The sequence below is a fragment of the Eleginops maclovinus genome, chromosome 6 (genome assembly GCF_036324505.1).
Source record: "Eleginops maclovinus isolate JMC-PN-2008 ecotype Puerto Natales chromosome 6, JC_Emac_rtc_rv5, whole genome shotgun sequence".
Lineage (NCBI taxonomy): Eukaryota > Metazoa > Chordata > Actinopteri > Perciformes > Eleginopidae > Eleginops > Eleginops maclovinus.
Window position 1 is genome coordinate 3,838,045 of NC_086354.1, and position 23,266 is coordinate 3,861,310.

The 23,266-nt window shown below is 39.7% G+C and overlaps 1 protein-coding gene across 1 annotated transcript in view; it reads left to right on the forward strand.

Annotated features, from left to right (window-relative positions):
• LOC134866653 (cadherin-12-like) overlaps positions 1-23,266 on the forward strand; it is a 57,600-nt gene that overhangs the window by 19,672 nt on the left and 14,662 nt on the right. Inside the window, exons 3-11 of the mRNA XM_063886926.1 lie at positions 1,140-1,264; positions 4,045-4,214; positions 7,689-7,808; positions 9,178-9,345; positions 9,512-9,699; positions 16,342-16,595; positions 18,581-18,717; positions 20,981-21,102; positions 21,253-21,367. Coding sequence (XP_063742996.1) covers positions 1,140-1,264; positions 4,045-4,214; positions 7,689-7,808; positions 9,178-9,345; positions 9,512-9,699; positions 16,342-16,595; positions 18,581-18,717; positions 20,981-21,102; positions 21,253-21,367 — 1,399 coding nt within the window. The remainder of the gene's footprint in view (positions 1-1,139; positions 1,265-4,044; positions 4,215-7,688; positions 7,809-9,177; positions 9,346-9,511; positions 9,700-16,341; positions 16,596-18,580; positions 18,718-20,980; positions 21,103-21,252; positions 21,368-23,266) is intronic.

The window sequence follows — 23,266 nt, forward strand, 5'->3', positions numbered from 1 at the left end:
CTGAGACCCTTGGGGGCGGAGCTCCGTCCTGACCTCACAAGTGTAACTACAAGTTTGGCGTCCATTGTTGCCGGTGTGTTTCGTCGTGATTTGCTTTGTCCATTCTAGGCTAAAATGACGAAAATCGTGAGTGGGAATCGATGCATTGTGGCCTTCTGCAGCTAATATTCATTTAATCCACATGTGTCTAATCTATATATATCTATAATTGACTGTTGTATTGGTCATTGACATTATTATTACTATTTGTTAATAAATGGACTCCTTTCAGTTTCACTATGCCAATGGCACGATTGTCTACTGGTTGTGCATTATCGTGGGTCCCAAAGGGTATAACAACTTAGCAATACGTATTTGATTGGTTTAAACAACGTTTCTACACATGATGCTGTTTGGGCGCTGTATCTCGCCCCAGGCAGGCTGCAGTGCTTAGGACTCTTAGGGCTGGGAGGCAGTTTAGAATCTTGGTGACTGATGTCGCCCAAGGCAGTAGACGGGTTAAAGAAAACAATAACAATAACAGGCCAGGGTCAAAAGGAATACTCATTACCATTCTGTATTTTGTAGGCGATCTATATCGTGGTCTATCCCTCCACCGGCTCCATCGTCCTCACCACTGTCGCTGTCACTCCCAGCGTCTGACACTGCTGGCTCAAACATATATGGTTGGACCCCCAGTGGCTCTACCACGTCGATTTCTCCATCTGATGACGGCTCAGGGGCATCAGAGAGCTCACTGATGCTTTCATCGTGTTCAGCACCAACAGAAACAGACACATTTTCGCTGAAATCACTGGTACTGCTAGCCATGGTTGCAACACCGGTACAGACTGTTTTGAGAAGGTCCTCACCGGCTGATAAAAATCGTTTTTTCGTGTCAATTATTCTGCTTGTACGTGCTCCCCAAAAATAAAAGAAATGTCACCAAACGATCAAGTAATATACATAGAACTGAACTGCTATCCCCATGTAAGTAAAAGAAAAAGGTTTCAGTAGGCCTTTAAATAAACAACATATGTTCTATTTTGAAATGAGTATATAGTAGTTGATGTTTTATTGTAACTGGTTTCTGCTGTATTTGGAGCGTTAGAAGCTACATGATTTATTGTCTGTCCTTCTCTGTTTTTCCCCTGCTGCAGCTCCACTCAGACATGGACCATGGAGACAGCGCAGTGAAGTACACTCTGTCAGGAGAGGGAGCGGGGAACATCTTCACCATTGATCAGATCACAGGAGATATACATGCCCTGGTGGGGCTGGACAGGTCAGTACCAGTCTATAATGATAACAATGCAGTAATCATGTAGGAAATGAAGTGGGGCAGTAATGAGTGTCAAACCAAGAAATGAGTCAGCATTTAACCACCTCTGGTTCCCTCATCTCAAAGTCAATGGTTTTTGAAAGTGGTTAAACTGAAGTAATGTTCGTGTTTTGTTCTACGACATAAAATATTCTGTAATTACTCCACTTGTCAATGTTCAAATTTTCCATGTGTCATACTGTACAAACAGTGGCTTAATGACACTACTACATCATCACGCCAAACATGAGCTTCCTTTAGCTTGGCGGTGGTTACATGAAGTCATCTCACAGTGATGTATAGCCTAACTTTAGCTATTTACATATGCAGATTGCATTTGTGCTTAAAAAATCACTAAGTGGTGTTAATAAGAGGAGTTTCTGCTAATCATAACGTGTAAAATATCATATCAACATGTGTTGCGCACTTACCATTTCCCACGATCCAATGGAAAAAGACCACTGTTTTTTGTCAGGGTCGTCCTTTTTTTAATTTTCAAATTGTATTATACATACTGAAAGACAAGGATATGGGTCACACACATCACATACAGAACAGGACAATAACATGAGGGGTACAGGGGTACATTTCATGCAAGCACATGGCGTTGTATTAATACATGATTTACTTCATAAAATAGATATACTTTCATTATTTCATCATTATTATATTATTATTATAAAAGAAAACAATTATAAAAAATAAACAGAAAATATTTTCTATTTAATTCACCTACTCATTAATTTTATTTTATTTCATTTTTTATTGAAGAATATAAAACAGAACCCTTGTGATCCTAACATCAGGGTCCGCCTTCAAAAATAAATCATCACTGCACCACTCCATGCTGTACCTATGGAGAGGTCCCTTTTACAACCCTGCTTCAAACATACAAACTATCCCTTTAATTCAAGCAGACCATCATCATCGGAACGTTATTGCTCCGAATAAAGAGAACGCTGTCTAGAAGAGAGAAGTGTTACTTATTTATAAGTTATATTACTTATAAACGTTTGAACAGAATGGGAACTGTGTCATTGCCATCTTCCCCTTGTAGTCATATATTTTCTCTTGACTACAGAGATCAACAATAGGTGGAAATATTATTTACACACACAAAAGAAAACTGTATCCAATATAATGTACAAGATCTATGTTAGCACTTTGGGAAAAAAAAACGTTCCATAATTCACGCAAACATAGCACTCCGTATCATCCGTCAGAAAGCTGCATCTGCTTCAACGTCTTTTCACCCAGCAACGTCCTGCATTGGCCAATCAGATGTGTGCAAGTACACTTTCCTAGTACATCACTTATGTATTGTAATGTAAAAGCAGAGTTGAACAGTTACCTTACGCATTTCGCTGAATTTGCTTTCCAAAATTGTGTTAGTTTCACAAAATGTTTTAGTTAGTCGTCAGTGTCAATGCTATACCATTTTCTGCAGGTCAAGCATTACATATGCAGAATAAAACATAGGAACAAAGTATTTGCCCTTCTTTCTCACTTTTTGTGTCCTATACTGTAACATAAACTATATTTATTGCAGCTCATTAATTAAAGTCTGTCTATCTATCTATCTATCTATCTATGGCAGTATGCTGAAATTAAACTCATGCTCCATTTAAGTGGGCTGAATAATATGTGATACCGGTAACATGACGTCTCTGTGTGTTATTAATAACATGTCAGTGGAGCCTCTGCACGGCCCTGTGACCTGCTGTATATGAACGAGTCTCTATGGCAGTGTTAGCTCACCTTGTTATTGGTGTGTTAACGGGGATTTGCTGACAAGCTTTCTAAAAGCCGGCGATTCCACAGAGGACAGAGGCTGCAGATCTCCAACACTCTGCCACGAGTCTCTCAACTTCTCAGGGTTCAAGCAGCAGACCCAGAGAAAGTGACCTTCTGTTGCTTTGTCCTGCGCGCACTCCTGTCTTTCTCTGTTCCTTTCTCTGAGCCTGCAGCTCTGCATTGTGAGCCTGCAGCTCTGCATTGTGAGCCTGCAGCTCTGCATTCTGATCCTGCAGCTCTGCATTGTGAGCCTGCAGCTCTGCATTGTGAATCTGTTCCTGCAGCCCTCTTAACCAATAGTTAACAGGCTTACTGAGTTACTATTCTACCCTCACAATTGTTTCTCTGGTGTCGGAATGTCTTGTGATGTTTGTGAATTCTTAGAAACAAAACACCACATCATTTCGGGTTAAAATGTGTTGTAACTGCGTTACTGAGAATTGTAACAGGTATTATATTACCCACATTTCAGAAGTAATAATGCGTTACTGTAACTCTGTTACTTTTGTAACGCATTACACCCAACACTGGTGACTAGCATGTGTATGATGTATAGCTCACCTTGCCATTTTTCACATTGAGGTCATTTAGCCAGCTGGTTTAGTAAAGCTAACATCAGCACTTGTTAATAGAGCATTCTTTGGTGTAATAACTGTCGACAGCTGCTGCATAATTTATGATCAGGAGTAGAGGCAGCAAACGCACACAGTGCATTCTCAAATGACCAAGTCATCTCTTGTCAGTTTCCTTAATTACTGTTTTAAAGGGTTGAAATTAAAGTCCCGACACACACATGGGTAACAATAATTACATTTCGGTAACGTAAGTGTGTTACATGGGTAATTATTGTTACCCATGTGTGTGTTAGTGGCGTTAGTTTTTAGTGCTCAAAGTCTGTCTATTCGACATGTCAACACTGGTGCATTAATGAAATATGTGATATTTCACAGGGAGGATAAGTCCTACTACACACTGAAGGCCCAGGCTGTTGACATGCACACAGGCCTCCCTCTGGAGCCACAGTCCGAGTTCATCATCAAGGTGCAGGATATCAATGACAACGAGCCACGGTTCACCGACGGTCCCTACAGCGCCAGTGTCCCCGAGATGTCTCCAACAGGTGGGACATGAAGCGTCTCTTAACATATGTTACCTAATCATCTGCATAAAAAGACAATTAATGATGTGAGTCAATGTCAAAATGGAAGGAGTGTAACTAACTGCTCTTACTGGGTATAGCAACCAAGCTTCAAATAAATGATGTCGCTTGGAGGGTAAACATGGCTCATTACTGTGGTGTGTTCCAGAAAATAGACTGTGCCACTGTTAATGTTTCACTATTTTAAAGTTACCAATTACAAATGTGTGGGGTGTGAGCCTCTGAAATGTCTGTTGTCCTCTGCTGTTATCGTTTGTGTTTACTTCCTGTCTTCTGTTGATTTCTCTGACATCCTTTACTGGGGACAGTTTAGCCATCATGAATCCAATGTGTCGTACTCTCCACAAATACACAAATGAATATTTAATGAGTATCCCACTGTGTTTTCTGTTGTCCACAGCTGATGTTAAATTAACCAGACCTCTTTCTGGGGTTTGATATGACTAAGCATAGTGCAGCCATCTGCTAAGGAGGAAATAACAGACCTCTGGATTGTCCACATTGACCAATCAGAATCAAGTATTCAACTTAGATGTGCAACAAGCTAAATGATTCCAGTAAGTTATTGAGAGTAAATCATGTTGACCGTTTTCTCAAATCTGACTCGCAGATTTCTTTATTAAACACTAAAATCAAAAGTGGCCTGGAGAAATTCAAAAAGTACCAAAACACATTAGCATTCATGTCCTGGGGCCAGCAAATGTCCACAGAGACTTTCATAGAAATCTGAACATCGCTGTGCAAACGTAAAAAAACATTTGACACTAGAGGAAGTGGAAGCTTTAGCTGTTGTCAGCATACATTTTTGCAATAGTAGCATTAGATTAAAGGTAAGAGGGTCACCATGAGCATTAGAGTTTATTCCTTGAGTCATGAATAGAATACACGTCATGGAATCTGGCGGGTATTAGTTGTGGTATAATACTTTAGAATGTGTTAGATGGAATAAAGAGATGACATCATCATCCTTAGGGATCAACATTGTGAACAATGAAAAATTGGTACCACTTTACAATAAGACTACTCTCAGAAAGGATTCATAAAGGTTTTATAATTAGGTTATTTATTAGGTTGTAAACACTTTATTAATTATTAAGAACCATTTATAACATAGTTTTCACACATCAACACTAAGCCTTATATTGGCTACCTAGCTTACTCCGTCTTCTTCATCAGCCAGCATCCTGTATCTGTTGCTCACTGAGTTGATTCTCCCCCCAAGCTTATTAATGATTTATAAAGTGTTCACAGCCTACTAAATAAATAAATTAAAAACTATTCGTAAACCCTTTATAAGGGTAGTCTAGTAGTAGTAGTAGTGGTACTGAAAAATCTAATTGCACAACATTTGAAAATGGATGGAATTTTTCATTTTAGAAGTGTAATTAAATTATTAAAGAACATTAGTAATAATTACATGTTGAAACAAACTGTAATCTGAGCAATTGTTAAAAAGTGAAAAGATTAAAAAAAAGAAATGTCAATCTGAATTTGGTTTGTTCGACAAAAAATCATAGGACAGAATTGTACTTCCTTAGGGTTAGGGTTACTAGTTAAAGAGGGTGAATTAAGTTATATCTGCTACACACACACACACACACACACACACACACACACACACACACACACACACACACACACACACACACACACACACACACACACACACACACACACACACACACACAGTGCACTAAGCCAGACTTAGTGGTCCATCTGTCTGCTAAATGCCATTACTGAGAGGTAATTTAACAGTCAATGTCTTTAGGCTCTAAGCTGTTAATGCTTCAGCTGAGACCCAAAGTGCTCTAAGAGAACAGAGTGTCACCCCAGTGTGTCTCTGTTGCAGTAACATACAGCAACAAACTTTATACCGGATTAGCTAAGGTAGCAAACAGAACACATATCCATAAAATAGAAAACATAATCCGATGAGGAAACCTCTGTTAAGAGATGCAGACAGCCATATTTCTCTTTTCCTGACCAGTAAAGACATCATGAACACAAGGTATTTTTGCTAGTAATAATTAAAAAGATCTGCCAATAGTGAAAATTTGCTTGGTAAGATTTATGAGGATACTGAGATGAATTAGCGGAGAAAACTTATGTTGAACTATTTTTTTTTCCAGGATCAGGAAATGTTGCGTTAGAAAATAAGCACAAATGCTCAAAGGTTTTCTGATGTTAGTTGGGGGTTTTGCAATAAATATGTAAAGGAAAAAATGTTTCTTCTGATGAACAACTGAAAATAAGAGCCTTTAACAAGATACATAACATACATTGTCCAGAAACAAGACCCTATATCTCACTGCATTGTTACTTCTTAAGGTATTATGTCTTATATCAAGTGTAAAGACATATTCTGACTAGATATTACACAAATACAATTGGCAAGTTTTCAAGTTTCTGTTATATTATATATATTTTAATATTTTATAATGAGCCTCATGCTGCACAGGTTCAATTATTTTGTTTGTGTCAAAGGCTGATGCATTTGGAAAATCCTACAGTATGCTAGCTGTAGCTACAGCTCTATGCTGTTTCTTAAAAAAACAGCCAACCAATTAAAAGATAATAATATTGATAAACCCAGTGAAGCTTTGTACAGATGCTCCTGCAGTATATTTGTTAATGTGTGTCTGTCATGTCCAGAAAGACTATTTAAGTTCTATCAGTTAAATTACTTTTTGTCCTGTCTTGTCCCATGTCTTGTTTTGAAAAGTAAGTCTCCCTCTCGTTTCAGGTCGCTGTGCTCCCTGCCTCGGTGTGTCACCTGCGCTTGTGATTGTCTGCCCCGCCCTGATTGTTTCCACCTGTGTCCCCCTATCTTATCTTATCTGTTTGATGCCTACGCACCAGCGTATTCCACGTCCCAGTAGCCTTTTGCAGTGGCTTGCATTTATTTCTAGTTCTCCTCGAAAAAGTGATTTTGTTTTGTGATCCAGTTTAGTTTGGAGTGATTTTGAGTTCTTTTACTGTGTTCAGTAAAATACTTTTTTCTTGAAGACCTACCGTGTCCGAGTTTTGCATTTGGGTTCATGCCTCAGAGTTCGCTCCTTGACAGTGTCAGTCTGATTCCATAATTAAGGCTTAATTATTGAAAACCTGTATGCTAATATACTCAAGTTTCTTTGGTGTTATTAAAGTTTGAAATGAGTTTGAAGATCACAGGAGCCCTGTAAAGATGGCATTTACTTTGTGCTTTACTAAAAGGAACTCATTATCTTTAAATAGCAATAATTGTAGGTGTTATGAATTAAAAATAGAAAAAAAACTTTTGCTTTTTCTCATGAAAATAAGAAACATATTTTCTGATCTCGTAAAATAGTTTCCCTGAGATTATAACCTTGTTTTCTCGTGTTTCATTACAAAGATGTATTTGTCTGTTCTGTTAAAAATGGAAACATATGAGTGTGTCTGTGTGTGTGCTTGTAGGAACCTATGTGACACAGGTGACAGCCACAGATGCCGATGACCCCACGTATGGTAACAGTGCCCGCATCGTGTACAGCATCCTTCATGGCCAGCCTTACTTCGCTGTGGACCCTAAGACAGGTAAGAGATGTTAACACTTGGACATTCAATTTTCATGACAAACCCGGTTAGTCAAACAGTTGTGTAACAGATATGTGACTTGAGCGTGAACCCACAGCTCACACTCTCAGCTGTCAAAGCATAGACACCCCGGGTCAGGGTGCTGAGAGGGGCTCCCAATTCTAAAACACGTTCAGAAGTGCACACTTATATAATATTTAAATCCTTATAGGCTAACATTTGTAGAAGTTGCTATAAGCAGAAACCAGAGCTATTTCCCTCTCCATTCATTTGACGGAGCCCAGACCGGCCATGATGGGAGTCATGCTAACTGGCCTATATCCATCCGTCCGTCCGTCCATCCATCCATCCATCCATTCATCCATCCATTCACAACCGCCTATCTGGAACGGGGTATGGAGGTAGCAGTTCCAGCAGGGGGTCCCAAACTTCCCTTTCCCTGGCTACGTTAACCAGCTCTGACTTGGGGATTCCAAGGTGGTCCCAGGCCAGAGTGGAGATGTATTCCCCCCACCTGGTCCTCGTTAAGTCATTAAGTGTTTGTGATGTTGTCAGTTTCCAACCACTGCTCCTCCAGAGAGATTTTCCAAACTTTCTTTCGCTAAACACCGAACAACTTAAACTCAGCTAGCTTCAACCCTTGTGCCGGGACTCTCTGAGCAGCACTGCTGGGTCCAACCTCTGTAACAGCAGAAAGAGAAAGTTCTGATGGTCCAGGATTAGCAAATACATGGTATAGAAAAGGTCCCAGTGCCCCAATAACACTGAGCTTGGACCCCCCTGATAATGTCATGTGTGATACAGTTGCAGTAAAGATGGCTTTAACTTGAGCCGCAGTTTACAATAATGTGTTTTGTCTAGTTTTAAATAATATCTTAACCTGGGTCTAAAGGATATTTCCCTTTCAGATGGATTTCTGACTTGATATAGTTATCCACATTTAATCAAGTTCAAAACTAGAAAATGTAAAGCACCACAGTTCACCTTTCTAACAACTGAATCAAAGCAAGGTATCTTTCCTATAAACTTTTCCAAGTCCTTCACCTTGCTTTGAATACTTAAGGACACTATCAGTTGTCTGCCCTTCATCTGTATATTTAACCGTCCTTGCCTTAATCACACCATTCTTTTACTCTTCAAATGACTTCTCCTGATTGTGGGACTCCATGGCAGTTTAGTCCTGATCAAAGGCTGCGAATAGAGAGGCAGGGGGCATTTAAGCCTAATTAGAGCTTGATTAAACAAAGTATAACACTGTGTCCTAATGAAGGTCAGAATCCAAAGTGTATGTCTATCCTTCTATATGGAAGGCCACTTCATCATAACAATCATAAGGTGTACTCGTTTTAAACCTCTCCTCTTCCTCCAGGAGTGATCAGGACATCTCTTGCCAACATGGACCGGGAGGTGAAAGGGGAGTACCAGGTTCTCCTCCAGGCCAAGGACATGGGAGGTCAGCTGGGGGGGCTGGCCTCCACTACCACCATCAACGTCACCCTTGGCGACGTCAACGACAACCCGCCTCGCTTCGCTAAGAGTAAGAGCCTCTGAACATGAGTCTGATGGTTGGCTGTTAGGTGGATGAAAGGTCGATGATTGTTGTGTCTGATTAGATGATTGAATCAAATCAGACTTCAGGTTCTTTCTTGAGTAGGTCTTAATTTATTTTTCACCCTTTCCCCTCTCTTCTTCCATCTCCTCAGGTATTTTCCACCTGCGGGTGCCAGAGTCTGCGTCAGTTGGCTCAGCAGTCGGAGGGATTCGAGCCTATGATCAGGATGCTGGTGCCAATGCAGAGGTGGATTATACCATTGTTCCAGGAGAAGAGGGCAACATGTTTGACATCATCTCTAGTGGCCAAAGTCAAGAGGGAATTGTGGTCTTGAAAAAGGTACTTTTGTTTTTTTGTCATTGACTGTACATTAGCTGCTTTTGAAACAAATACATTTTACCAAAAACCTTAAATAATGTTTATTTCCAAATCACTAATACCATATGGACACCTCAGTAGCACTTGGTCTTTCAGGGACTTGAACCAGTGACCTTTCGGTTCCCAAGCCAAGTCCCTATGGACTTCACCACCACTGCCCACAATACCCACATTGTTGCCAAACATTGTCAGTTTTTCAGATAATATACATCAGGGGATAGTACTTGTGCGACAGTGGATAACTACTTACGACTACTACAGCTGGTACACGTTAGGCTAAATGTAGGTAGATGAGCGGTGTACATCTCCAGCTCCTGGCAAATGCCACTGAAACGCAGTGGCAAACAATTAACCATGTCACTCTGGAGAACAGTGTAAAGTTGGAGAAGTTGTTCTTCAAGGAAATCATGCTCGCAAGAATAAGATCTACATGAGCACAGCTCCGGACAAAGGGAATGGTACAGAGGTAGAGCATCCTCCATGATATACACGATATACATGATACGCAGTATGCACACCTTATATTTATACATCAAATACATAGTTCATCATATCATTGCTTCATTTTTGTGTTTTGAATTATTTGAAAGGGTGGAACTCTTCAGCACTTCAAGTCGCCGCCACAAAGGGGCCCCATACTTTCATGTAAATATCTATTCTATCCCTCATCTTATAACATACTCTTTCATAGGAGGAGATTTTTGCTATTTCATCCATCCATTCCTTAAGGGATATATCCCCTTTATTTTCCAGTGTCGCAACACTATCCTACATCCAGTAATAAGGGCTATTCTGCACCATGAGATCTGGTAGGCATTCAGACCACTTTCCTACAGTACCATACCTAGCATGCAAAGCATTGGTCCCTGTACCAGAGAGGAAGCCATCACCGTATTAATGAAGGCAATAATCTTTGACCATAAGATATCAATCATGGGGCATGAGTACAACATGTGTAGGAGAGTGCCACATACAGCATCACATCTCCAACACAAGTCTGAGTCTCTGAGTCCTATCCGTGCCATTTTACTTGGGGTCCAGTATGTTCTATTGATGATTTTATAATTAAGCAGACGTGTCTGCATTTCCCTTGAAACTTTAAACCATGACCCGATAATTTCCCCCCATGTTTCACCAGTTATCTCTTCCCCTATGTCCTTCTCCGAGCATCTCTTAAGGCCTGCAAATTTGGGTGCATGAGACTCTCTCAGAAGGTTATAAAAGCATGATGTTTTAGTTGTTAAGTGCCAACCTCTTTCTAGCCTGTCCTGTATCTCTGTTTTTGAAATAAGTGGTAATTGTCTAAGGCGTGTCAGGATACAACTCCGTAGCTGCAGATACTTCCAAAAATCCCTACTTGGGAGTCTATACTTTTTCCTTAATAGTTCGAAGGACATATATTGATCTCCATCAAATAGATCCCCAATATAAACAATTCCCAACTTCAACCACCCAGGTATTTTAAAATGTGTGTTATGCCACAATGATGTTTTATAAGTAAAAGCAGGGTTTGAGCCCGTGATCTTGTGTGCGGTTCTCCATGTTTCCTGTGAAAGGGCGAGAACTGGGTTATCATAAGGGGTGACCCCATTTATTTGCGTAATAAAAGCATGGATAGGGTGAGGGTTTAAAATAGGGCTGAACGATTATTTTGGCTTTAAAAAGGAAGATGCTGCGCAACGTCAGGTATTGTGCAGATTCACGATTGTAATCACGATTGATTTATTGCTTGTCTTTGTTGAAAAATACATGAGAAGAGGACCTTGAAAAAATAATCGCATATTAAATCACAATTGCAATATTGAGTAAAAAAATCGCAATTAGTTCAGAAAAAAAATCGTTCAGCCGTAGTTTAAAAGGTGTCTCTCAATTAGGGCTGAACGATTTTGGAAAATGGAAAATTGCGATTTTTTTCCTCAATATTGCAATTGTGATTTAATATGCGACTATAGGCTGATATAGCCAGGCTACCGACATCCTTCCTCCAAGCTTCTCCACCGTGCTCTGTAGTTCTTCCAGACCCAGTTTCATACTGCTCACATCTGCTGCAATCCCTCTTGGGAGGCGGTTGATGCTAGCAAGTTCAGATTTGGTGTCGTCGGCACGTGTTGCCTGTCCGCCTACTTGAGCTTCCATCTCTGTCGGGCTCTTCTTTACATTTGTTGATGGTCGAGGTGGATTTTGCTTCGGTTCCTGCGACATCCTGGCTTATGACACTATCTGAAACTGTTTTAGCAAAATTTGGTCAAGTGTTATAACTGGCATGGGGGCAGAGTAGCTCAGCGGAGCCGAGCAAAGGGCTAAGCAGCCATGTTGGTCACTCTCTTCACCGGAAGTCATCATAAACATGACTTAGCTACAGAGCTTATTTTTAAAGATATGCCAGAATCCAATGGCAAAATCCCATTGTTTTTTATGGAGGGAGGCCTTGAGCTGTTACCTCTCAGGTTGGCCTAGGAATACGTTATCCCTGCACTACTCTTATGTAAACACTGACGTCATGACGTAGCTACTATTATTCAGTAAAAAAGGCTATCTGGGTCTTAAGTGGTTCAGAAAATGAACCAACTGCAACAAAACGAGCACCAGCAAGAAGTTAGAAAGCAACTTATTTCAGTGGCAAAGGGCTAAACGGTAATCAATTACAAAACTGACATTGTTTGATGGATGTGTCGTGTGTTTTCTACCCTGATAAATATGTCACCAAATAGCAAACAAGAACCAAAGTCAACTTTTGCAAACACCAGCATTTGGTTACTGATCTGAGGATTTGGAGGAATGTGCTGATGTGGCTGTGATCCCATTCTTCCTCTTAGCCTTCCATTTTACCAAGCGTTTATGATAAATAACGCCTTATACAGTCATGCATGTAAACATAAAAACGTCTTTATTTTCAGCCATTGGAATTTCAGGCTGTTATAAGTAGGAAGAAAAAGGAAGGGAAAAGAAAGAGAGGGAGTAGAGGGGCATTAGAAGGAAAACAAAGAAAGGGGGAAATAATTTGGCTTTTTTTTCCTAAACTGGAACATATGACACTTGCCCCAGGAGGATCACAGCAGTTTAAAAACAAAATCAGAACTCTCGTTCTGTCAAAAGGAGTCAACTGAGTACTGAAGAAAACTTTATCGTAGCTAATACTTCGTCCAGAGGGAAACCACGTCTCACTTACCCACACACACACACGTCACATCAAATCAAACACTTCAACATAGAGAGGAGAGGCTTTTTATCTCAGACTGTCCTCTAAATCAGACTGACACCTCCGAGTCTGTCTCAGCACAATACTGCTAACTGCTTTTCTTATTTTTGAAATCCATGAATCTGTAGTTCTCAGTACATTTTGTGTCTGCCCATTGTTTGAAACAAAGAGGCATCTGTCAAGGTTAAGTTCCTTAAAATTAGACGTGCTGAATAATATATGTGCTAAGCTAGCACACGTTGCCTTCAGACAGTGATGGTGGTAGTGTATAAAAACAGTCGGTTCAACTTCGCATTCAGTATCATTTCTCGTGTGTATGAGCAAAGTGAGGGGGAATGTTTAAAGTCAAGCCTTTGGATGAGATGCTGTTCCTCTGAATGCATGATTACATTTCTGACAGGGTAGACTAGGGACAAGGATGAGCATATTAAACATAAGCTAAAGTTATTTGACTAACTCGGTTAAGCCTTCATGTGATCCGCAATTTGGTGAGAACAGCTAGTTAGCTTTTTCAAGGGTTATCTCCTCTGCCAGCTTGCGCTGTTTCATACAGCTGTTATCTGATTGGTTGCGCAACAAAAGGTCAATGTCAATTAAGGTCAAAGATTAAGTAATTTGATGATTGAGTGTAGTAATTTGTGGTGATTTCCATTGGTTCTCGACGCTGTCTCCTCAGAAACACACCGGAGATGTCAGCACAGAGCAGATTGACTGGTCATATGAAGGCAGCTTTAGTCTCTCTGTCTCAGCAGGATTAATGAAACCTTTTGAGAGATATTCATGGAACCTGATGAAAGAATTAAGGAAGGACCAATTAAAATGTGGAAACAGATCTGATTTGTGGCGGCGGGGGCTGGCTGCACTCAAACTGTGTTTGGATTTTGTGAACACTGCAACTTTGTGTCGGGGTTGGGCAATTTAGCCGAATATCCAATCTCTTTAACAAATTTAAAACAGCCTGAACCCAATTCATCCTTTGAAATGTTATACAAATCCAACTAACTAACCAGCCAACTTCATCTCTTAAACATTTAGAAGATTAGTTTACTTGGTTATTTAAGACTTTGTTTAGAGAAACCATATGTCATTAAAGAGCCAGCTTGTTTTATTTAAATATCTAGCTCTACTGTTTGGACTTCATTGGCATGAAATGATTTACCCTTTACAGGTTCTGTACTTGAACTCCTCCTACAGATTTAATCTGACCGCCTCTTGAGACCTTTAAGATCAAAAGCGAGGGGGGGGCTGCTGGAGCTCAAATTGCTGAATCAGTTAATGCTGGTTCTGTTAGAAAGCTGTCAGAAAACACAGAGCTCCACAGTTTGTTCCGTATGGGAGACCGGTCAGGGTGCCCATGCTGACCCCTTCATGGAGATGGTATTCCCTGATGGCAGTGGCCTCTCTCAGCAGGTTGAGGAACACAACAACGAGTTCAAGGTGTTGACTTGGCCTCCAAATTCCCCGGATCTCAATCCATTGAGCATCTGTGAGATGTGCTGTTTAAACAAGTTTGAGGACTTACAGGATCTGCTTCTAACGTCCTGGTGCCAGATACCACAGCACACCTTCAGAGGTCTAGTGGAGTCCATGCCTCGATGGGTCAGGGCTGTTTTGGTAGGGATACCTACGCAATATTAGGAAGGTGGTCATAGTGTTTTGGCTGATCGGTGTATGCTACCTACTTGCAACACAAAGTGTTGATAAATCCTTACAAATGCTATAGAATGTAGTATCCATATGCTTATTGTTGATACGTGTTTCCAGTACTTGTAACATCATCATATTCAACTCATTAATGTTCATATATTTGCATGTTTTGTGCTCCCAAATACATATCCTCCAAACATTTGTGCAAGCTTCCATACAAAAGTGTAGGGTCTTCAGGAAGACATGCACACATGCTAGTTATTTCTACATTATCTGTCAGTAGAGGCGGTTGAAAGAGGGGTGTTTGTGGGAAACTACAATATGTGTGTTTCCCACAGGGCTGCTAGGAGTGGATGAAAGGCTGAGTCATGTGTGTTTGTGTGGGCTGCAGACGTGTTGGAAATGATTTATTTTGTCTCTCTGGTAGAATACCTTGCAATACAAAAGCCTGGTGCTTGCCTTATAGTGAATTCCTCCACTTTAAGTAGAAGCGTCAGTAAATCCAGGAGATCCACATGCTCGTATGTTTGGTAAACTATGTGCGTAGGTTTGAGTATCATGAGACAAACTGAGTGTGATATGTGTATGAATGTCTTTGTACATTTGGCAGCTACATTTACATATCAAAGTGTCTCCTGCATGTTTCTCCTGTGCACTCACACAGAGAATTCATGAGGAAGAATGGAAATCAACTTCCGTGTGTCCAAATCAAATAGTGTACTTGGACATCAATAACCAACACTGCCTTTTGATGTGTCTTCTGGGAGGGCTTAATATGTGAAGATGCAGTCATGGTTGCTATGCAGGAATAAGGCAGGATATCCAAGACTAATGCTTGAAATGCAGGAATAAATATATGGTTATGGTGTGTCGATGAGTAGAATTCTTCGATGGTGTCTTGAGGCCTTTTTGTCAACATTTTGTTTTACTTACAGATGGTTAGATTTAATTTTCTATAACTATCGTTTTGTCATCATTGCATTATCTTTTTTATCGATTTTTGGCCGGAAAAGAGCCTGGTTGTTCAAAAGGTCATCCCTGTGGACAAACAACGTCTATCTCAGATGTGCTCTGTGTATGTTTGTGCCTCAATATTCACATTTTTCATTTAGAATTCAAGATGGTTAGCAATACTGTCACTTATTTGTGAAACTCGTACACCTTTTCTCATAACCCCTAGTAAACCATGTAATGTGTAAAATGATTCCACATATTCCTCATATATTTTCCAAAATCAGACTTTTATTAAAGATATTACAGTTAAAAGGGTGGGGTTTTCTTTTTTGTTTGGCAAAATTCTCTATGTGGGGCACTGTTTCACTTCACACTTTGACTTTTTTTTTTATACTTGGATATAAAAAAACATGGTATATTTGACTGACTGTATATTGAATATTTTACATAAATGTATCTGTATTCTCTGTAATTTTGGAGTAACCTGGCAAAAAGAATTTCCTTCGGAATGAATAAAGTTCTATCTAAACTAATCTAATCTATATCCACATTATACTGTATATGCAGCAACATTATCTAAAATCGAGTGCTTGCTTCAGTCCTCCATTTGTGTCTACACAGGATCTGTTCAGCACGGTATTGATTGTGGCTCCCACACATTTGTCTGCTCTCATAGCCCAACAGAGTGATTGTAGCAACATGCATACAGATGAAGAAAATAAACTTAAAAGGTAAAAAAAAAAGTGTAAAGGATGAGTAAAACACACGGCATTGACAGCTGGATTCTGTTTGTGTTTCTGCAGACTCTTGACTTTGAGACCAAGAAGTCCTACACCTTCAAGGTGGAGGCGTCCAACGCACAGCTGGACCCCCGTTTCCTCCACCTGGGGCCCTTCAGGGACTCGGCGACAGTCAAGGTGAATGTCCTGGACGTGGATGAGCCTCCTGTGTTCATCCAGCCATCCTACTCTCTGGAGGCTTACGAGGACACTCCTCCAGGAACCATCATCGGGTCGGTGACGGCTCAGGACCTGGACGCCAGCAGCAGTGCCGTCAGGTAATAAACAAGTACACAAGAAAACAAAAACAGGGTCACATTAAGAGGATTTACATTCAGTATTATGTGAAGCGGGCCAATCAATTGAAAAAAATAATGATTTAATTGCAATAATAATCTCTGATTGATCATGATTAATCACAAGTTTAAGTACTAGTATTTACTTGTATTTTTGGGGATAATAAACTTTATTTTTTTGTATTCTTTCAAAACATAATTACATGGGCTTTCACATAAAACAGATCACTGTTAAAATCATACACTGGTATAAAACAACACAAAGAGCAATTTACCTCAAACTTAACTGAACTGAACAACAAGATCTAAACGTAAAAACACAGTACAACAGATAACAGAAAGACAATACAAAAAAGAGATGAAATGTTAAAAAAGATACATTAAAAAAATCACATAATAGCATTTAAAAAAAGTTAGTTTTATACAGTAATAATTATTAATGTCTGTTGTGCTGTTGTTGTGTAAATAATCTTAAAATAAACAGATGTTCAACCTGGTTTTTAATATACAAAATATACAACAGTGCTTTAATTAATGTCTTTGATGTGCTTTTACCTTCACTTTCAAAGCAGACATCTAGAAGTCAAACACAGTCTCATCACAGGGTTTGAAAAGTCTGGGAACTATTCACTCTCAGTACTAACATTTACAAATCCTTGAGAACTTTGTCTACTGAATACTTTCATGATCAAAGGCTCCAGAACAAATACTAAATGACAAAGTAATCTGAAAATCAATTGACTGTCTACAAAGGTTGCAGCAGAGAATGTCTTCAAGGACGGTTCTTCAATGTTGGTTACCCACGTTCAGAGGCCAATACACAACCTGTAACCGGTGTGTAAGGGGGATGAAAACACACCTGGAGCCTTAAAGAATGCTTTGGTTTTGCAACTGTATTGTATTTCTCAAGTTAAAGTTTGATAAAATGTGGGTCAGTTACGGCCATTAGTACTACAGATAGCTGTAATAAGCGTTCACAAGTGGATAAAAGCACCAACCAACACTGCCTTTTGATGTGTCTTCTGTGAGGGCTTAATATGTGAAGATGCAGTCATGGTTGCTATGCAGGAATAAGGCAGGATATCCAAGACTAATGCTTGAAATGCAGGAATAAATATATGGTTATGGTGTGTCGATGAGTAGAATTCTTCGATGGTGTCTTGAGGCCTTTTTGTCAACATTTTGTTTTACTTACAGATGGTTAGATTTAATTTTCTATAACTATCGTTTTGTCATCATTGCATTATCTTTTTTATCGATATTTGGCCGGAAAAGAGCCTGGTTGTTCAAAAGGTCATCCCTGTGGACAAACAACGTCTATCTCAGATGTGCTCTGTGTATGTTTGTGCCTCAATATTCACATTTAAAAGCACCAAACAGTCTATGTTTATCCCGTTGGGGTTGATTGTTTAAAAAAGTGACTAGAATTTCCAAATTCGCCACCATCTTCCAAGATGGCCACCATTTGCAGTCAAGTAAAACAGTATTTTAACCACCGGATCAATTTTGCTGATTTTGGTATCTAGTTTTATGTTATAGACTATGGGGAAGTCAAATGTACCATTGAGACACTTTTCCAGAGCTTTTCTTGTGTCATTTTAAACACAACATGTAAAAATGAAAACCCAACACACTGGATTATTGCAAAAAACATATTATAATGATTTTTAAACTCCTACAGGAAATTGTTTTTCTGTGTATGATCACACAGTATGATCCTTTATTCACATTAAATCTTAAATCATTTGTTAAAAGTCAAATTCAGTGCACCAACTGCATTGCATTTCTTCTAAATTATCTGCAGCACTAAGTTCAAAACTGAAACACAGAACAGCTGATGTGTTCATTTGTTGATTAAAGTCACTGTGCCCCACTGTAGGAGTGAGAGCATTTCTCTAATGCTGGCCCGTAATTCCTCTCCTGTTTCTTTTCCTGTTTCCCTTCCCTGGTTCCTTTCCCCTCTGCAGGTATTCCTTGGAGTGGCAGACAGAGTCCGACAGCTGTTTTGACATTGACACTGTCGAGGGAACCATTTCCACCAATGACAATCTTGACAGAGAGACAGCGGCTCAGCACATTATCACTGTAGTGGCCACCAAAGTCAGTAAGTATTCCACAGTACAAACATCCTGTATCTGACACAGCACCAGCTGCCAGAGCTCATCGTCCACAGAGGAAACCATGTGTTGTGTGACATGACATTATTCACTTTTTTTACATTAGCAGCACAATTTACCCTGGACTTCTCCATATGGGCCCGATAGAGTTTCACCTCTTATATTAGAGGTTGTATTATTTTAAAAGAAACTCACATGCAGTCTGAGAATTTAAATTCATACTTTGTGCTCTGAAGTGAGAGTTTAAAGAGGCCCTCGTTTGATGAACACTGGAAGAGAATACCAGGACAAGCGTAATGCATGCAGCATGAATCTTTAGCTTTCCCTCTTTAAAGAGACCCTTTTTATGTTATTTTCAGGTTTTCCATTTCCTGTTGTGTGCTATATAGGTTTGTGTGCATGTAATTGGTCTGTAAAGGCTAAACTCCCTGTGTTACCTCCAGAGGTGTCCTTTGTTCACTTCTGTAACAAAGTGACATCACTATGTAACCCTGCACTTCTACTTGCTATCCAACACATTGTAAGTGGCAGGGCATTTCCGTCACATCTCTAAGGGTTGCCCAATCCCATCAGAGCAGACCAGCTAACCAATCAGAGCAGACTGGGCTCTGGTTTCAGACAGAGGGAGAAAAGAGCTGCTGCAGCACAGGAAGTATGAGAAACATAAAGAGCTTTCTGAACATTAAAGCATGGAGACATGTCCCAGTAGAGACACTACATACTGATATGAACCTGAAAATGAGCACAATATGTCTTTTGTAATAGAATCGGTTAATATTTCATTATGTTTACCAAAAGTCTGATTTGAAACAGTTGAGTGATGTCACTGTTACTCAGACTTGTACATGAAGCAAAAGGTTTTACCTGTTTGTGAAGGCTTTATCTTTAGACATGAACATATTATTGCTAGACTGACAATTGTGTCTGATTTGTTCTATTCTATCTATTGTTCTATAAGTGGATGGAACATCATTGGAAAATACAGTCGTCAGAGTCCACAACACGGTCTTTTTAAATTTAGATTAAGGCTCCATGCACTTCAGGAAGGGGCTGGAATGACCTATAAACCAAGCTCTTTTGTGAACTTATATTACTGTATATTGTCAGTTTACATTTGATGTCTGATTAGTTTCTGGCTCCATCTAGTGGCCAGAACTGATGTTTGAAATGTAATGAGTGTGTTTGTCATATTCTGATAAATATATATATATAACCCTAACCCTAACTGAAACATTTCAAAAGGAATTTTAAGATTGTGTTCAGAAACTAGTGCCAGAACAGATGGGGCTGGAAGTAAAACAAAATGTCTTCATACAATTATGAGACGAACAAGATATTTTCGTCTTCCACTTGTGTAAAGTGTGTTTTTAGAATGTCAGGAAAAGCTTGTGCGTGGACCAAACTATTTCATTTAATATTTTTTGAAAATGTATCAAAATCATCGAAGCTGTTTTAAAAACAAAAAGATCCATCCTCTGGAGGGATGTGGATTTCGAGAGAAACAAACCATGTATCCATTTTCAAAAGTTAACATACTCATAACGCAGGTCAAATGTTATTGTTATATCATAGTATGTATTTCTTATCTCTGCTTACACTAATGAACATGTAAGCAGAAATTTGACACAGCTATTTGTGAACGAGCATATTTAAAGTGTTTTAAGGTATTTGGTGAGGCAATGATGCATGATGTTTTATGGTGTCATTATAGAGGAGGTTTTCAAAATATTAATCTCCAAAGTAACTTAGTTTTCAACTGCCAAATAAATGTAGTGGAGCAGAGGTACGATGTAGACATGCGAAAAAAAAACAACAATAACTAACACATTTATTCTTCAGAGTGAAATAATAATGTGCTGTTATTTATATGAGTAAGACTCTTGAGGCAGGCATTCATGTTATAATACTTCCTGTCATCATCTCCACACACACACACACACACACACACACACACACACACACACACACACACACACACACACACACACACACACACACACACACACACACACACACACACAGAGTAGTTTATATTTGCATTAGGAACCTTACAGACAGACTGGGTTTTAATTGCAGTGGGGACCGATTTAAACATCATCGCTTACTGGGACCTCCCTTTCTCACACACACACACACACACACACACACACACACACACACACACACACACACACACACACCCTCTCTGTAGCGTTTACTTGTGGATGAATGTGTGTCACTGACTCTGTACGCCCCCTGTTGCCCTCACAGGTAACCCCACGCTGTCCACTAAAATCCCGGTGACAGTGAACGTGCTGGACGTGAACGAGTTCCCTCCAGAGCTGGCCCTCCCCTCAAAGACATTTGTATGTGAAGACTCCAGAGTGGGACAGGTAAACTGCTGATAGACACACATGTGTTTATTGTTTGATAGTGAGGTGATATAGTCATAGTCTAGGTGTACATAACGGAATTGTATATCAAAACTTGACAACATCGACTTGTGTCAGCTGAGTGTGATGCAGCATGTTGTGTGTGAGCAGGTGATCCAGACGCTGAGCGCTTTGGACAGAGACCGGCCCCCCGTAGGACAGAGGTTCTTCTTCAAGGCCCCCAAAGAGCTGCGCAACAGGAACTTCACAGTGCGAGACTTTGGAAGTAAGTAAAAGTGTATTAATATTAAATGTAGTCATACATATATAATATATAAAGCATTCCAAAGGACTTTACATTAAAAGTCAGCATTCACCCATTCACCAGGGTTGGGAGGGGTACTTTAAAAATATAGTCCGTTAATAATAATAGTTACCTAGTAACCTAATGTACGGATCACTATATGAAAGTAATGCAACTTTTCATTATTTTTGCATTACTTCAATATAAAATGCAATCCAGATTAACAAGAGAAAATAAAAATCAGCAAGATGCTTTTAACTGTGTTATTTAAGACAACAGAACCATGTAACCTTAAAAAGTGTTTATTATATTTGTGTCTTATTATAAACTTTAATACATAATATATATTTAAACATTTTTAACTTGTGTAATGCTTGACACTGCTGCTGGAACAAAAATAAGTTCCCAATTTTAGGATAAATAAAGAATGTATCTAACTATCTCTAATATGTTGTTTTAGTTTAGCACATGATCTAAAAACTAATACAGTTTTCTTTTTTTTGTTTATGTAAGAAATCAGGTGTCCACATACTGCATAAATAAATATATGCAATCCTGTTAGTAATCCCGATTTTTTTTAACGTACCACTGATGTGTTTACGTCTTTTTCTTATGTAACTTTAATTACACTAACATAACCCAGTGTCCATGTAATCCATTACTCCCTGACCCTCTGCAGCGTGGTTATTTAAGGAATTAAGAGTCAGTGTCACGCGGCCCTGGGCCTTGTTCCTGCCTTGCCTGGTTAATTTGAGGTGTAGAAACCCCCGGTATAGTTTATTTCAATTAAACTCAGAGTCCTGCTTTTTCTCTGTCATGATAACAGAGATGTTACTGCAGAAACCAAAAGGAAAAACTTGGTGATCTTTAACATTTCCCCCATGCCCACTGGATGTGTTTCTGTTGCTCTGGCGCTGACATTTTCTGGTCCCCTGCAACACCTCACCAACAGGCACTGTTATATTTGTGATATTTGTGTGTGTTTGTACGTATACAGTCAGCATCATGTCTGATAGAGTCAGACACACCAGCCTGCAGCCACCAAGGGAACTGGAGTGTGTGTGTGTGTGTGTGTGTGTGTGTGTGTCTGTGTGTCTGTGTGGTGTGTGTGTGTGTGTGTGAGAGACAGGAACAAGGTGCCCTAATGGTCTCTACCTTGTCAGGCTGCATCTCCGTCCAGCGGGGTGCAGAATGTATCTTTTGTGACGGGTAAACACGCGCAATCTGTAGTTTGGAAAATAGAATCCTCTTTAAGGACCAAGTTCTCTGTTGTCATCATACAGGCTCCTGTATGTGTGTGGGTGGAGAGGGGGTGATCGTAATGCCATTAAAGAAGCTCCTTTATGTCACACAATGGTAGTATTTATAATTGCTTGCTGTGAAACTGCTACTGTCAAAGGTTTTTCTGAAGACAGATAAATTACACAGAAGCTGTTCACGAAACAGCATGTTTAATCAGATCCTCCAACTTCTCGCCTTTTATTTCCTCAGCTTTTATCGTGTCAATATAGAATTTTAACATTCTTAGTACTAAGGATGGCCAACAGCACAGAGTATAGCATTTTATTTTATACTGGCTCCTTGAACCCCGTGGAACAAGAGGCAGTGAGGGTAAACTTACATACAAATCCTGTAAATATGCCTTTTGGAGTCATTTTTGGGATTAAGTATCTTAACCAAGGCTTCAACATGTTGACTGCAGGGGCTGGGATCAACCGCTGACCCTTGATTGATAGTGCTCATTCGACCTCTAAGCCACATTTACTTCTGATGAAGCAATATGCCAAACCTGCTAACCACATTTCTTTTAGTCAGCACATTCTCAGTCATCTTAACATCTTCATAACCTTCATGCACACTCTGAGTGTGTGTTGACTGCTG